This window comes from Haliotis cracherodii, unplaced genomic scaffold (assembly GCF_022045235.1).
Source record: "Haliotis cracherodii isolate W230 unplaced genomic scaffold, xgHalCrac1.p SCAF_22, whole genome shotgun sequence".
NCBI classification, from domain to species: Eukaryota; Metazoa; Mollusca; class Gastropoda; order Lepetellida; family Haliotidae; genus Haliotis; species Haliotis cracherodii.
Window position 1 is genome coordinate 2308012 of NW_027266278.1, and position 18187 is coordinate 2326198.

At 38.9% G+C, this 18187-nt stretch overlaps 1 protein-coding gene across 18 annotated transcripts in view; it reads left to right on the top strand.

The window, feature by feature from the left end:
* LOC139471385 (basement membrane-specific heparan sulfate proteoglycan core protein-like) overlaps positions 1-18187 on the top strand; it is a 231766-nt gene that overhangs the window by 132911 nt on the left and 80668 nt on the right. For 9 of the 18 annotated variants that reach the window (XM_071253730.1, XM_071253731.1, XM_071253733.1 and 6 more), the window contains 12 exons: positions 2490-2603; positions 4356-4481; positions 6030-6149; positions 6807-6914; positions 7407-7523; positions 8247-8363; positions 9972-10088; positions 11438-11563; positions 12004-12120; positions 12865-12972; positions 13776-13892; positions 15827-15943. In XM_071253730.1, the coding sequence (XP_071109831.1) occupies positions 2490-2603; positions 4356-4481; positions 6030-6149; positions 6807-6914; positions 7407-7523; positions 8247-8363; positions 9972-10088; positions 11438-11563; positions 12004-12120; positions 12865-12972; positions 13776-13892; positions 15827-15943 (1404 nt within the window). The remainder of the gene's footprint in view (positions 1-2489; positions 2604-4355; positions 4482-6029; positions 6150-6806; positions 6915-7406; positions 7524-8246; positions 8364-9971; positions 10089-11437; positions 11564-12003; positions 12121-12864; positions 12973-13775; positions 13893-15826; positions 15944-18187) is intronic. The other 9 variants (XM_071253732.1, XM_071253744.1, XM_071253741.1 and 6 more) reach the window with 6 other exon arrangements.

Here is an 18187-nt window from a genome sequence, read left to right on the forward strand (position 1 = left end):
AATCTTTACACAACATGTACTTAAGTTTGTAGGAATGAAGAAAATAAGAGGAAATATAACAGTTATAAATAAATGTCACCTCAGAATGTTTTTGGTGCGAGTGGCCACCAGTGTCAGTGGAAATCCTTTGTATGAAGTGTGTGTGTGACATGTATCAGGTAGTTAGACTCCATCTGTATCCATCTATCTACTCTTCTTACTAGAGGTGTCGAGATACACTTGCTTTGTGTATCGCTGTGTATCCTGATACATGAGTCTAGATACGCTTTTACCTTGTGTATCGCTGCATATCCCGATGCGTGAATCTAGATACGCTTACCTTGTGTATCGCTGCTTATCCCGATACATGAGTCTAGATACCCTTACCTTGTGTATCGCTGCGTATCCCGATACATGAGACAAAATACGCTTTCCTGGTGTATTGCTGCATATCCCGACACTCGAGTCAAGATATGCTTACTTTGTGTATCGGTGTGTATCTCGATACTTGTAACACATTACGCTCGCTTGTTAAGCTGAGGTATTGTGAAAAAATGAAATTATTGCATTTTTGAAAACTGATACCCAATTAGTGTGATGCATGGGTCGGTGTATTGAGTATCAGGTGTAGATTTGCGATGCATGGATACCTCAGTGAATAGAGACACCATGCTGAGATCCTCTCACGCCACAACAAATCTGTTATTTGTTTGTCATGATCTCTTTTCTGCCTCTCATGCTTGTACAAGGTTCTATGATCTCATTAAAGAGCCTATTCACCAAGTTTCTATAAAGAGACTTAGCCCTATGATCCATAATATCTTGGGTATTATTTTGTTTAAAGGGTCATGGGTGGCCCAGCTGTGCAGAGTTGTGTACCTTTGGTGTGCCAGGAACCTGTGATTATGGGTTCGATTTACCCTGATTACGTTTCTCTGCTTATCAGCACCATACATTGTTGATTTGTCCAAAGTGGTAAACATCTGAGACCTGTATCACTTCGTGCTTACCTCCCTCGTGAACTTACATGCTGCAATAAACCTGGAATATGGTTAAAACAGCATTGAACCAAACTCACTCACTTTGTTAACCACTAGCTGAGGACAAGAGGTATGTTATTCATATATCAACCAAGACAGAATTTTAAGATATTGTTCCTTCAACGAGGTAGTTACTATCATTTGAAAACAAAAACAGCAAAGTTTTTTGGCAGTGAGCTGCTCCAAGGGTTGAAATGACAAACAAGTAACGACTTTGTTGTGGACTATAAATGATTGCACCAAGAATGTAAGAAAAGTTGGAAACTATAATTTGAATATCTTTGTCTTTAATTTTCTTCAATACATTCTGCTCGCATTTTTGAAAGAGGACAAGACATATTTCCTTGTTCCCCTAGAAACATGTAGGCATCCATTACGCCAGGATTTAGGTTGATGAAACCCTGCCTGTGGAACCGCACTCACTCATTCACTCACACATCCCTCGCCCATTACCAGGTTCAAAAGCTTTGGAGGAATTGTCCCATTTCACCTAATATATTTATTAAGTCTACCAAATATTTGTTTGGGGCTAGTAGCCAAACACCGTGATATATGACAAGATATATGACAAATCCATAATGCAAGACAAACCCTGCCCATTCTATTCTCAGCCAATCAGAACAAGGAGTCTGTTAGTGGGTGTGGCCTAATTATATTTCGGTTTATGGAAAAATAAACACACAAAAAACTGCTTGCTCAGTCAATTAGATGCCATGGAATCGCTTGGAATTTTTTACGAATAATTAATCTTCCAGGACTCAGTCCTCCTTTTTACAGGATCTGGAAAAAACCACGTGATTCCTGCATTAGGTTAAGTGAGTTGTAAGTTGGGTGGAATCATATACAGATCGTAGTGGACGAGTCGTCATCTTGAACATCCATGCATGTCTCAGAGCATCATTCATCGTATCGGAATAGAATTAGTCCCTAATCTGACTATTTTTGTGATAATGTTTACTCATCCGTATATTGGTTATTGTTGTGTATTATCAATGTCAAATTGTTTGCGTCTATATTTGTATAAGTTTGTTTCATTCATTGAACAGATTTGCATTTCTGAAAAATCACTGATTGTCTCACATGTTAAAATTCAAATATATAAGTATTTGATTGTAGCTCATTTATTTGAATTTGTTGTTGAATCTGACGTAACATGTACGTCCAGCCATTATTAATTTAGATATGATATAGAATTAATAGTATTTTAGATTTTTCTTATTTTGTGTTTAGCAATAGATTGTGTTTTTAAACAAGTCATATATGGCCTCTTTTCTATCATAATCTCTCAAGTTTGTCCCCAGTCCAGTACTAAAAAATATTGACGAGATGTTTAGTTCATTAACACAGTCACCCTAGAATGTAGCCAGCCGCTACCTTGAACCACAACCATTCACTGATTCACCTTCTTCACCAGCTGTGATGTAGTTTTACCAGAATTGCATGCATAAGTCTGTCCGTCTGTCTGGTCAGGTGTTGGTTGTCGCTCTAGCCAGTTCCGATGTCGGAGTGGTGAGTGCGTCGATCGTAGGCGCATGTGCGATGGACGCCGCGACTGTAGAGATCGCTCAGATGAATATAATTGTCGTAAGTAACGTAACGTGATCAGAAAAGATGTGGATCACATCAACACGGCCGTATCCTAGCAGCTGCCTTGAAGGGCTGGCTGCATGTCCAGCATATCTATGTCTCCATACACGTTGCAGGCCCCTGCTGCGGCCGTTCCATTGTACATGTATGAATTCATTGATTGAAGTTGGAAGTCATTCTTCTCAGTTAATGCAAAATTGGCTATATTACCAGAAATTAATGCTGGTATCAACAAATACTATGCACTGGAGACCAATATTGTTTGAAATTCAAACTTCATTATCAAGGACACAAAACAAGGGCAGATAACTCTAAGCTCATATTGAGCATGTTTCATTTGGGCCTGCACATCAAGTCATTGTGCTGACATGGCCGCATAGATTTTTGTCCCTGGTTTGTATTTTCTGAGTCAAAATTGAGATATCTTAATATTAAAGTTCATTTTTTACGTCATGGCTAACTTTGCACTGGCTGTGGGGTTATTTTCAACAGCCTGTGTTAAGCACAGGGACGTGGTTCTGTAGATACTTTTGAAACTCAATTATGTCGTCAGAACCAGGTGCCCTAGATGCTTCAGGATCCTTTAGCATATAGTGAGCCTCTTCTTCAAGGCAGCATTCAGAATATGGCCATGTGCTTCATTTTCATATCGCTTCATTTGCCAAAAGTCGGAACTTTTAGATTTTGGAAAACACTTTTGGGTCATAACTGCAAATTATATGAATAATGCCCAAATTTGGGTATGTTGTTTCTTATTTTAATTCTCTTTATGGGAAACAATTTCAAATGAAAGCAATTGTATGTATTCAAAGTACCAATTTGATCATAGTCTTGCGTTGAATTTCTCATATGTTGTAGAAATATTTTATTTATTTGTTTTCATTGTCACATTCCCTATGTTGGTTTTATTTGTGCATGAATTGATGATCCTGTTCATTAACATGTTCTCCTCTAACAGAAACTTATTTGAATTTAATTCAATTTAATTTCTTTAACAAACTTACTGAATGCAAGCTACATGTTAAAACCAACAGGAGTTACTGTATTCTCTGTATTAACTGCCCTTGGTTCTCGAATACATTACTTATGGGGAGGTTCACCAGGGCTAGACATTTTAGTTTTGGTCGTTGTAAGTCCACCCAGAGTTTTGAAAAGCAAAAATAACAAAAAAGGAAAATAAATTCTATTGAATGTATACCCAAAGCCAAAAGAATCTTGAATACCATGCATGTTGATTCATATATGAAGAATTACTCATATTCAAGAGTTATTAGATTGGTTGTGTGAACTGACCCTCATGAACACATAACTTCTGGCAACACAGATCCATGACTCGACAAGGCCGTAGTTAACTTTTTTTGGCAGGGGAAGGGGGGGGGGCGGGGGGGGGGGGGGGGGGGGGGGGCAAATAAGATTATTCCTTTTTTATTCAAGTTAACTTTCACAAGGAAAAATGTTTTCTGTAAAAAATCCAGGGTGGCAACTGCCCTCCCCCCACACCCCCCTCTCCATATGTTTCTATTATTCGCGTTTCTTTTGGCGGTTTCAAATTGTTTTTGTTAAAAAGCATACTTATGTACATGAAGCAATTAGGGAAATGTCAGATGGGGTATTCTTCAGGGGGCATGAAGGTGAAGGGCATTCAATACATCGAATTCAGTCATTCTAAAAATATTAAACGCAAAGCATAACAGATTGGCCAGATGGTTGCGTTCAGACATTACAAGCAGGAGTTGATGTTAATTTCAGCAACAACTCCCTCTTTGACCTGCACTCCGGGTCAGTTTCGATGTGGCAATGGCCAGTGTGTTGACGCTGGGTTACGATGCGATGGACGAGTTGATTGTACGGATAGGTCTGACGAAACTCGTTGTCGTAAGTAGCTTTGTTGCAAGGGAATGGTAGTTTCTCAGTGGCTTTGACTTCCAGAAGTTTAGACACCAGTGTCACATGTGGGAGAAGGTGGTGTCGGAGCTTTAAGTAGTGCTCAGGCCCTCCTACCTCAATAAAACAGCCCTGTATTAGAGGAAATTTTAGTTCATGGTCAGCACACGAATGAAGATAATAAAATATCACATTCAGTATTTTGAATTTCTTGGAAACAAAAATCTCTCACTCACAGCCTTAAAATTCCGTCTTTTTTACGACTAGTTCAGACAAATTGTAAATTTTATTTTGTAGCTCGTCCCACTTTCCCGCTTGAATGAGACAAAACAGTTTGGTATGTTTTCATTCAGGTTTGTCCAGTTCCAATTTGTAGCAAAATCGAAGCATTGAGAACTGGTTCAGAATTACAGCCCTCAAATTCTACAAGTCTTGAGGACTACCATCATTGAATTTTGACTTGCCCTAGACATAATGTAGTAGTCTCAGACTTGTGGACTAGCATGAATTTCAAAGTCTGTCTCACTCACTCACTCATGGTGATAAGTGCCCCTGTTAGCTCATCACTCCAAACGACCTGTGGTTGATTCCCAACCTGGGTACAAATTGTGAAGCCCATTCCTTGTGTCCCCCGTCATGATATTACTGGAATATTGCTAAAAGCAACAGGGCACCAAACTCAGTCACTTTCTGCAAAGCATCTCTTTCTCTGTATGGTACAATCTGTCTGTAGTGGGCGTAGTTGCCCCGCCCGACCAAGAAACACATCCTTCTCTCACATGTATAGTTGAACAATTCTTGGAAGGTACTTGCAATAATTTAGGACTTTTACTTCCTCTCAAGTAGACCTAGATCCTCTGTAAACCTCCATCCAGCATCTGTCCAATGTCTATGATATGTTACCAATGTTTTACAATAGGCTTGTTGCATTGGTTATATTGTTTTGTCTGTTCTTATGCGAACATTTAACAATTGTTTACCATGTCCGTATTTATATTTACCAGATGTGCATGCTAGTCAACAAGAAAAACGTGTTTAAAACAAAATTGCAGAAATTCAATTTTTCTGTTGAATTTTTCCATTAACAAAATAAATAACTAAACCAATGTGAACTAATGAGTTATGAACACTCCACAGCACTGTATGAGAGCTTTGATCTGTGTTCAATGTTCAACTAATCTTTTCTCATATAATTATCGTTTTCTGTTTTTTGAAAGAGTCAATGAAATGCTGCACAAATGTCTCTTGTCTTGTGGCTTGATGTTCTTTTTCAGGTCTGCTTACCAAATTTATTTTAATCTTTTCTTGCCTAGATAGTTTCAGCTTTCTATTTAATGGGAATTATTATTTGTTGTCTGATATGTTTATTTGAAGGCATTTTTTAAAATGTCTCCATGCTTTCAAATTAGCCATATTAACATCAATTCAGAATTTGAAAATATTTTGTCATTTTACATTCTTTGAACAGACAAGAAGCTGAAAATATCTACTGAGACGTAGATCAAGGAACATGGCTAATTAATAAGTAATTAATTTCAGCCTCTAGAAGGACCTGCAGAGATGGGCAGTTTCTGTGTGGCACTGGCCACTGCCTTGACAATAGCAGGGTTTGTGATGCCAGACCCGATTGCCCTGACGGGTCAGATGAACAAAACTGTAGTAAGTAACGGTAGCATGGGCTCTTGACCCTCCAGATGGCGTTGCAACATAGAGTTATTCCCCTTTGTCAAGGTCAGGACAGTTACAGATTGTCCCAGTGTGTGTCAATGTCTGTTCCTTGTCCATATTTCATGTTTGAATGATCACTGCACAATAGTCTAGATGAATTCAGCTTTTCCATCTTCCTGAAAACTTTGACTTACTATGTTAATTCACACTTCGCAAAATGTGCACAAATCTTAAGCTGATTAATTGTTTTAACGATTTCTCACTTGTTATGATAGTAACGAAGCACAAATAATCTTGTGTAAATTTGTTTCAAATGTCCATGTCATTTGTGTATGTCAATCCATCTGTAAACTTCGTTGTGGTCTGCCTTTCCTCTATTAACATTATTATCTCCCCTGGCTGAGGAATTCTTCTTTATAATGTGGAAGAATTTCCCCCAGTCAGTATAACCTTACTTACGACTGATCCTTTTACTACAAAGGTGAAGGTCAGAAGGTTGGAGGTCATCTGCTTTCTAGATTGACTGTCCATGACCTTGACATTGGTTTCAGCGCCATCTTGCACTAAAATTCAAAGTGAGGCCAGAGATGGTGGTAGCTAGGGAATCAGTTTAATGAATGAATTTAATTGGGGTTTATGTACTTTCAGCCTGTCAAGAGGACCAATTTACCTGTGCTAACGGCCAGTGTATTCCCAAGTCAGGGTTCTGTGATGGACGCGCAGACTGTCGTGACCGTAGTGACGAGGGCGACTGCCGTAAGTATTTCAAATATTTCATTCTGTGAACTATTTTTTATTGGTCAGTTCAGAGATTTGATATCCTTGCTATCAGCTGCTTGTTCAAAGTTTTCTCATTCTTGAAAGTAAGTTAATAATTACCAATCAAATTTCATTCTTCACCATAATTACCAATGCTGGCATAATAAAAGTAACCCTTTCCTTTTTTGTAAGAAGTCTCTGCTAAAAGCAGAGTTGACTGTACGATGTCAACTTTATCATGAGCATGTGTTAATGAATCACCATGAAATAGTGTTTTCAAAAACATATCCTGCCTCACCGGTGGTACTGTCATAAACACATGCAAAGTCAAGTCAATAATTCACTAATGAATGAGCCATGCTGTAACTGCCAGGTTGAATATCCATCATCAAATCTGCATTTGAATAGGAGGCTTATGCATATCCAGTATGACATTTTTCCTCATACAAATTGTTTGACTTGTTTGTAGTGTAAGTTGTTATGTTGTAGCTGTGCCGACCTGTGGCAGTGACCAATGGACCTGCACCAACGGGGAGTGTATCAGTTTGGCTGACCGCTGCAACCGCAGATACGACTGCCGAGATGGGACTGATGAATTTGAATGCCGTAAGTTTCAGCATTCAACAATCAACATTCAACATTTAAATATCACTCATGCACTGAAGATGAATACCTGTGAAGATTCGGATTAGAATAGGTCTTCAGCAACCCACGCTTGCCGTATAAGGCGACTAAGCTGTCGCAAGAGGCGTCTAACGGGATCTGGTGGTCAGGCTCGCTGACTTGGTTGATGCATGTCATCGTATCCCAATTGCATACTTCAATGCTCATGATATCAATCACTGGATTTTCCGGTCCAGGCTCGATTATTTTCAGACCGCCGTCATATAGCTGGAATATTGCTGAGTGCGGCGTTAAACAACAAACAAACTGAAGAAAACCTTGACTACCGCCTTGTATGTTGCTAACTTTGATGGTGTCCGGTTTGATCTCACATCCAGGACTTAAGCACTTGATGCTTTTTTTACCATTTAATATTTTTCTGTTAGAAGGAATCAAATGCTCTTTTGGGGACTTACAACAACATTACTTTTCTGATCAACCAGTATGTCCAGCAAACTAGTCTTTTGTGTGGGTCAGATCCTAGAAAAAATTATTTTCAGGAACAATTGTTTTTGTGTTTTTATTAATCATTGAACCCCAATAGCTGACTGTACTGAGATGGCAATGAATGATTTGAATGATACCCTTTTGCTCAGAAACACAGGGTAATATCGATTTCTCAGGGTCAATCATGAATTCACAAGTTATCACAACTATCTATTGCAGCACCTCCTGGCTGCCGCTCTGACCAGTATCGTTGCAGTAACGGCCAGTGTATCAGTACCGCAGCCCGCTGCAACAGGCAGTTTGATTGTTCTGATCGCAGTGACGAACAGGATTGTCGTAAGTGTTTCGTATTCCGTGCATTTTGGGGATTCTAGGGGGAAATATTGGCTTGAGATTAATATTCTCTTCACTATGGCGATTCTTGTGGGAAATATTGTCAAAAGTGTTTCATATTCCCTTCCCTATGAGAATTCTTGTGGGAAATATTGTCAAATATTTTCATATTCCCTTCACTGAGGGGATATTGTGGGAAATACTGTCAAAAGTGTTTCATATTCCCTTCCCTATGAGAATTCTTGTGGGAAATATTGTCAAATATTTTCATATTCCCTTCACTGAGGGGATATTGTGGGAAGTATTGTCCAGTGTTTCATATTCCCTTCACTGAGGGAATTTTTGTGGGAAATATTATCAAAAGTGTTTGCCTGAGGGGATCTCTTTACCACATAGCTAGAGGGGGAATGTAGGGACGGGGGGGCTTCATGGTTGTGGAACATGGCTGGACTTGGGTGGTGGCTACAGGTTGCGATGACATCGAGTTACTTTTCTCTGCGTCACAGCATTCCCTTTGTGATTAAACCTTTAAGTAGAAAAACAACAAAATTATTTTAAATGAAATGTCATTTGGACAAATTAGTTGAAATACACAGAAAACATTGCATAGGTTCTATAATTATTCTTTTAATTTATGCTCTAATTTAATCAGCTGGACTGTGTCCCTAGACGTGGCAAGATCACATGATTGTGGTTCAAATCCCAGCATCATACCTGTGATTATGGGTTTCATACCTGTGTGTGAAGGTTTCATACCTGTGCTTCTGGGTTTCATACCTGAGCTTCTAGGTTTCATACCTAAGATTATGGGTTTCATACCTGTGTGTGAAGGTTTCATACCTGTGCTTCTGGGTTTCATACCTGAGCTTCTAGGTTTCATACCTAAGATTATGGGTTTCATACCTGTGTGTGAAGGTTTCATACCTGTGCTTCTGGGTTTCATACCTGAGCTTTCGGGATTAATACCTGTGATTATGGTTTTCATACCTGTGATTATAGGTTTCATCCCTGTGATTATAGGTTTCATACCTGTGATTATGGTTTCATACCTATGACTATGGGTTTCATACCTCTGATTATGGTTTTCATACCTGTGATTATGTGGGTTTCATACCTGTGATTATGGGTTTCATACCTGTGATTATGGTTTCATACCTATGACTATGGGTTTCGTACCTGTGATTATGTTTTTTTATACCTGTGATTATGGGTTTCATACCTGTGATTATGGGTTTCATACCTGTGATTATGGGTTTCATACCTGTGATTATAGGTTTCATACCTATGATTATGGGTTTCATACCTATGATTATGGGTTTCATACCTGTGATTATGGGTTTCATACCTGTGATTATGGGTTTCATACCTGTGACTATGGGTTTCATACCTGTGATTATGGGTTTTATACCTATGATTATGGGTTTCATACCTGTGATTATGTGGGCTTCACCAAAGTAGTTAACATCTACCACCTGTGTCACTGTCCTCCTCATCAAGCTGAAATATTACCTGAAACACTGTTTAAGGTGGCATTGAACCCAACACACTGACTGACTCATCCGTCAGCTGAAGACAGCAGGGTGTAAACATACAACTACATATTTGTTGCAGCTCCAGTCGAGTGTGGCGAGAACCAGTTCACCTGCAAGAATGGCCAGTGCATCAGCTCTGCTGAACGCTGTGATAGAAAATATGACTGTTCTGATGGCAGCGATGAACAGGAGTGTGGTAAGTGGCAACCGAAGGGAATTGGGACATGTATGTTTGTCTCATTAACTTGGGGCCATGGGGTAGCCTCGTGGTTAAAGTATTCACTCATTTTATCAAGGGGGGCACGGGTGGCCCAGTTGTCTTAAGGCGATGCGATTCGCTGTGCAGAGTTGCATCCCTTGGGCACGCCAGAAACCTATGATTGTGGGTTCAAATCCCGGTTTGCCCCTATTATGTTTCTAGGTTTGTCAGCACCATACCTGTGCTCGTGGGTTTCACCAAAGTGGTAAACGTCTGAAACCTGCATCTCTTTGGGCTTTCCTCCCACATGAAGCTGACACGCCGCGATATAACTGGAATACTGTTGCCCATCAAAGCAGACTACTTGTATTACTACAGAATGTCGGGGAATCCCAATATTCCCTTTCTGCTCACGAATACCGTCATGAACAGGTCGTTCAGCAAAATTCATGCATGTATTCAATGTCCAAACAACCCATTGATACCAAAGGCGGAGAAGGAATGAAACAGAAAACGTGCAGGCTCGCTCGCCCCAGTTCCACAACTTTCATTTCCCCGGGTTTCATTTGTAATTGGCATTTTCCTTGTGTGTCCTCTCATTCTCTGGGAACTAATGTTTGAATCTGGCGGTAACTGACCATGTCATTTGAAACAGCCGCCACCTGCTCCCAGACATATTTGTTCTGGCTCGTTACAGTTAGACTGTTTGACAGATCATATGAGCATTGTTTTGATCCTACTCTCCGTTGATTGGCTACTGACTTTGCAGAGCTCCAGATAAGCTTTTGGTGTTGTGGGTATTTTACCCATGCATTTTAAAATCATTGGGTATCAGTAATTCTATCTGGGTATTCAAATTTCTGTTACCCACTAGTTTTTACACATGTGAGTATTAAGTTAAATATTTAAAAACACTATTCATCTAGTCCCTGCAAACTGATGTCGTGTGGGTTCGAGAGCTTTATTGTACTCAAAAATACCACGATACTTCCACAAGAAAGTGTGATGACAAATGATCATGATGTAACTGTCATTGTGGAGTTTGGCAAGGTTGACGGAATGCCTGTTTATAATTTCAAAATAAGTTGCTGAGTTGCTAATCGAATATGCAGGGTTACTTCACAATATTTTGATGATATGCAAATGCTTTATTTTTGTAGCGTATCTGTAATGTTCGTTGCGTATTTGATATGCTTGGATTATATTTCACTGCGTATTTCTGCATTTCTGATGCGTATTTTACGCAGATGCGCAGCTTATCTGGAGCTCTGGACTTTGTGAATCTATATCCCTGGCAGATATATGACATTGTGTGGGTCCTGTTTCAAGTAATGTTTCTATTTCAGTGCCAGATAAAGTAGTGGCGTGCACAGAGGACCAGTTCACCTGCAAGAATGGCCAGTGCATCAGTTCTGACGAGCGCTGTGATAGAAAATATGACTGTACGGATGGCAGCGACGAACAGGAGTGTGGTAAGTGGGTCATGAGTAGCATTAAGAAAATAGTCATACATTTCAAGGGTGCACAGGTGGCTCAGTCGTCAAGGCGTCGCAGTTCGCATTGCAGAGTTGCGTCCTTTGGGCGTGTCAGAAACCTATGATCATGGGTTCGAATCCCGGTTCGCCCGGATTATGTTTCTAGAATTGTCAGCACCATACCCATGCTCGTGGATTTCACCAAAGTGGTAAACGTCTGAAACCTGCATCACTTTAGGCTTTCCTCCCACATTAAGCTGACATGCTGTGATATACCTGGAATGCTGTTCAAAGCGGCGTTAAACCCAACTCACTCACTCACTAAATTTAGAATCATTGCATGGGTCCAGGTTGTGATTTTGAGAAAATCTACAAGATGCGAAACCTTTTATTGCAGAATGTAGGACGCTAGTTGTGAGCCTTATATCATGTTTCAGTTCCCCAAAGCTGCCGATCGGATCAATTCCGTTGCAACAGTGGCCAGTGCATCAGCTCGGAGGGACGGTGCAACCGACAGTACGACTGTTCTGATGGCAGTGATGAGCTAGAATGTAGTAAGTTGAAGTGTTTTTCCATATCATAAATATTATATATTTCATCATATTAAATGCTTCCAGAATAATTTGTATATTTTTAACTTATAATGTCATACTTGTTAAATACCTATTATTTTGCACAATGAAATAACGTTGCCCTGATGGGTCAAATGAACAAGTTGTAGTAACGGTAGCATGGGCTCTTGACCCTCCAGATGGCGCTGCAACATAGAGTTATTCCCCTTTGTCAAGGTCAGGACAGTTACAGATTGTCCCAGTGTGTGTCAATGTCTGTTCCTTGTCCATGTTTCATGTTTGAATGATCACTGCACAATAGTCTAGATGAATTCAGCTTTTCCATCTTCCTGAAAACTTTGACCTACTATGTTAATTCACACTTCGCAAAATGTGCACAAATCTTAAGCTGATTAATGTTTTAACGATTTTCTCACTTGTAATGATAGTAACGAAGCACAAATAATCTTGTGTAAATTTGTTTCAAATGTCCATGTCATTTGTGTATGTCAATCCATCTGTAAACTTCGTTGTGGTCTGCCTTTCCTCTATTAACATCATTACCTCCCTTGGTATGGCACCACAAGAGTCTGAATCATCTGGTCATTTCAGACTGACTGTCCATGACCTTGACATTGGTTTCAGCGCCATCTTGCCCCAAAATTCAGAGTGAGGCCAGAGATGATGGTGGTAGGTAGGGAATCAGTACAACCTAGCATGTATTAATCTATGTTTCTGTATTTTCAGCCTGCCGAGAGGACCAATTTACCTGTGCAAGCGGCCAGTGTATTCCCAAGTCAGGCTTCTGTGATGGACGCGCAGACTGTCGCGACCGTAGTGACGAGGGTGACTGTCGTAAGTGTTTCAAATATTTCAGTCTGTGAACTGGTTTCTGTTGGTCTGTTCATAGATTTAATAGAAAGTATTTTGATTGAAATGGTCTAAGAACCCCAAACCTGAAGAAAATTGATGTCCCGAAATGTGTCATTGTTAATTGGTAGAGACTGTATTTTGGTCTATTCATAGAATTTGATGGAATATATTTTGAATTAAATGGTAAAAGAACTCAAGAAACTTAGTGTCCGTAGTTCATAAGAGAATCAATTGTATTGGAGAACCCCAAACCTGAAAGAATATTGATTTTCATTTGCATATACATATCAGATCATGATGCATAACATTGGTGTATGATAAGAACTTAATTGATAATTTATAACAATAATGGCTCTTGTCGTGGCAACTTCCAAACTTTCGGGGAGTTGTAATCTATCGGACCGTCATTCAGGCGATGTTTCTGACAGATCACGATCTGAAAAATACTATCATGAAAGTGTATCCCGTGGATAAGCCAACCCCTTTCTACAGAATCTTTTTTCTGGTCCTCAAAATTTGGCTTATACGCGGTCATATACGGTATATATATCGGATCATGATACCAAGTTTATAGGATCTGTCACATCAATAACACTATTATTCGAGATAGATTGGTGTACATTGCTTGGAATCTAGGATGAACCATGATGCTTGTTATAATCCTGTAAAAAAAGAAGACATTGACTTGGTTTGTTATTTAGAAAGTAGCTTCTGTGAGGCAAGAATTGATGTAATGGGTTTTGATGTTTTGATGGGTTTCTTATCTGTGAACTTAAAATTTACAGCACCTGCAGAATGTCGCGATGACCAGTACCAATGCAGAAATGGTCAGTGTATCAGCAAAGCTGATCGCTGCAACCGCAGATATGACTGCGCAGATGGCAGTGACGAACAGGAATGCCGTAAGTTGCATGTTTCCTGTTGCTATGAATGCTGGGATGAATATCTCGCCTTTGATCTGAATGAATCTACCCCAGGGGACATCCAATTCATTTTAACAGTGTTCGAAATTCATCTGTAAAGGAATTCTGTCCTTAATTCAATAATTAACTTCATTTGGAAAAGTAGAAAGAATTCATGAAAATCAGTATGACTGAAACATTGTCAGTTTGTGATCGGAAACTGGCAGATGGGCATTTTCGAACACTGAATTTAAATGTTTATGTGTGACATACCCTCCACCTTATTTAGATACAGAACCTAGGTCACCGAGCACAAACGCTTCTTAGTGTCCCAGGATGCATTGTTTATTTTCTCCAGAACGAGGCACTACGAACAGCACTCCTTAGATATGCTTTGTTTCCTGAAGTTTAACAATTGAGGGACTTGCAACCAAACACAGAATTCATTAAATTAATTTCAGGTTGTCACAATAAGGATTGAATTATCAACATGAATCAACAATTAATTGATATGTGTGTCCAATGTTCCCATTTTAGAAAGAGGAATAATATATAATTTTTGCAAATTTTGGTGTATGCTAAAAACTGCGGATAAGGCAATTTAGCTGAATTTACAGAGAAAAGAGCGATCAGTAATGGAGATGTGCTTGTCTGCCACCCTGCGAAATTAACTACAACACGAGGGCGGATATTTGATAGAGAACTTTCAACAAACAGTCACTATTTTCAGTTCATGTATCTAGAAATACCTGTATACTCACGGGTTCTGTCAAATAAGAGATAGTGTTTTTTAATTTATATTTTCCATGCAGATTACCTGTTTTGTAAATACGGCATGCTTATATAAACCTCCCTTGCTTTAATCTCTTGTGCTATAACTATAATATTACACCAGACATCAAGTCCTGAACAGCCATTGGTCAAAGAAATGAGTCACATGACATACCGGTTGTACTGGGTCGATAGCGTGGGACAATATGAATCTGTTCTATTTGGGATGAGTTTGAAATTGCTCAGTGTAGTTTTCATTATAATAACTTGAACAAATTAATTATTTTTTATGTTTAAATTTGTATACCGTGTTTTATTTGTTGTGTGACTCATTTCTTATCAACAAAAAACAGGTAATTTGCATTTGTGAAATTTGACAGGTCATCAGGTTCAAATTATGAATATCAACATGGCAAAATAATGACAGCAGCAGATAGAGAGGGGAGTGCTAAAAATGTACATGTCTAAAGTAAGATCGGAAGTAATGTGGAATCAAAAGAACGTGTGATATCTGTTGATATTAATTTATGGTCAGTTTGCTATTATATAAAATTGACATAAGATTTTATATGCGCTTCATGAAATTCTGTGAGTTTGGAATCAGACACAAGATTGAGTATTGTGCAGGGAGGTTATCAACTACGTCCCCATGGCAGGCAAAATGGGGAAAAACTTTGTTTTGACAAAAATTGGGATTTATTAAGAGTACTTAATTCCTTAAATTGACAGGTATTTAGCATTGAAATCAATTCAGTAATCATCTTGACTAAAATTTGAAAGTCTTCTTTTTTGGCCCTTGTATTATTGAAATATATTCCACTTTTGAGAAACTAAAATATTGATATTAAAAAAAAAATTCATGACCTTATATTGGTGTTTTGTAATGCCATTTTCCTTATTCCTGGCCTCTAGGAATGCCTTGATATATACCTACTTGTGTACTTCCACAGCCTGGTCGTCTAATCCTTCTACGGTTGTGTTTGGATATATGAAAATGAGGTTATGTTTGGCACATGGATGCTTTCCCCTCTTTGTTTCTCAATCTCCAAGAATATCCCAAAACTTATTTTGCACTCCACTGACTAGTCGGAACCATGTCTTGTTGCCATGGGAATGTTTGACTTTCTACTGTTGCATGAGGTAGACAACTCTCTGATTGACAGCACCACCTGGTTGCCGTTCCGACCAATTCCGGTGCCGGAATGGGCAATGCATCAGCCAAGCGAGTCGTTGCAATCGCAGATATGACTGCGCAGATGGCACTGACGAATTTGATTGTCGTAAGTTCCTGCGCGCTAACTGGTGACAGTAAAATAAGAAAGTGCTTGAGATGTTTATTCATAAATTTGGCCAGCATTATATTTACCGCTTCTTTGATGGTGGTTAAAACGATTTTAGAATTATTTATTTTAGAAAGATGGCCTAGCAATTAAAGCTTGATTTGAAAACATTGACATCTATCATTTTAGAAACGTGTAACATCTCATCACTTTCTAAGACAAAAAGGTTTCATGTCAAACAGGATTTTAATTTCAGTAGAAAACATTTATTTGCTTGATATGAAAATATATCATTGCTTGTATTAACAAATTTGGACACAGAAAATATTTCATGTGATGCTTATATTTCAAGGTCATAAGATAATGATATAAAAGAAACTGTTTGACATGTTGACCTTGAGTAACTTTCATCTCACCAGGACCCAATGTCCTGGTGGGCTTCTGGTATTACCGTTGTCCATCATATTGTCCATAATCTTGTCCATCATCTCCGAGTGGGGATGACAATACATTAATATTGTAGAACCAAATTGGGACTAAGATTGGTACATGTCATTATGATCTAACATTGAGGATGGGTTGAAATATAAAATTAAAGAACCTCAGAAAGCAGAAAAAAATAGAAATTGTGGGCTTTTGGAAATTTTGGGGAAAAAATCAGAGTTGAAAGATTGAAAATTTTGTGGTTTATGGTGAAAGCCTGAAATGATACTAAAGAAAAGTCTGTGCATATTATACACGACAGATACCTTTTCCAGAATTTAATTGCCCATAATTAAGGTTGCATATAACACACGACTGTATATTATGCACAAATAAATAAGTGTACATTGATCAATCGGTGCTAATTGGTATTGTTCACTAGCCAATATATTAGCAAATATCGCAGTGGGCGCTAATTATGTCTAATAAGGTACATGGATTTTTGCTGCACCAACATATTTACTACAGAGTCCTTTGAGTACTGCATTCGTGCTGTCCTCCCCTGTCCAGTATTTATGTGATACTGTCCTCCCAGATCTTGCAACCCGTATTCCCAAGCCAGTTGATAACAAGATCTCATAACATTCATGGTTTGGGGAGCTGGTTAGCCGAGTGGTTAATGGGTTTGGTTGTGACCCTGAAGACCCTGGTTCTATTCCCAATATGGATGATGTGTGAATCCCATTCTTAATGCCCACAAAAGTGTCATCAACTCACTCACTCACTTGATGGCTGACAATATGTACAGTCACTGTGAGCCTAATTCAAAACATCAAAGAATAATCAGTCTCCATGATCTGCCGAACCAGATTCCATTGGGAGTAAAAGGCAAAATAGTGATGAAAATGTGAATGGTTCACTGAAAATCAGTGATGACACCAGGTGTTCGCGATAAGACACTGATGTACCATCTTAAACATCCTTCTTTAAATGTCCTGCTTTTAACGTATAGGTGAGCTACAGTGCCTTGGTGAAATATTTGTCATCATATTCTTATTTTAATGTCATGCGTTTACGCTTCTATAGATTGCAGTTGCTTGTACTTCGATCATACTTACATTTCATGCTAATTAATTATTTTCAATTGAATGCCACAAGACTAATGCGTTCACAATGTCACAAAATCCCAAACCCTTCAACCCTGCAAATGCTGTTCCAAATAAAATGTTGCATGTTGCTTTGAAAATACCATGCTTAAAACCCCCATCCCAGAAACACCTTAGTTAGTGCATAGAGCCCTTCCTGGGAGGAAGCTGGTTGCTTATAGCTGCATATTTTATTCAACTCACGAATGCTGTCGCAACGCATTGATCATTGCCACACTGATCTAAAGAACGCGGCGGCACAACGTCAAAGTCGCCATATTGCATCAGCAGCAGCGGCAGCAACGCAAGCATATTTTGGTCCGCATGACCAAGAGAAGCCTTTTTGCATTTCTAGGTCATCAAGAGGTTGGCAGTATCTTGCATTCTTTGTGTGCCAAACACTATGCATTTATGCTCTTTGAGTTTCTCATTTGCACCGACTTATCTTTCACACTCAATCAGTGAAAATATGATTTTAAAAATATTTTGGAAATTTTGTGGCTGGCATTTATCATTCGATACTTGAAGACAAATATCAGTTGTCCTTCAGATGAATCTGTTCTTTGGAAGAAATAGTGTTACAAGTTTCTGTAAAATGTCATGAAAAAGACAAAAAGAAATATTTCTGAAATTATGTTCAGCTGAAAATAATCATATGATTATTCGAGGCTAATAT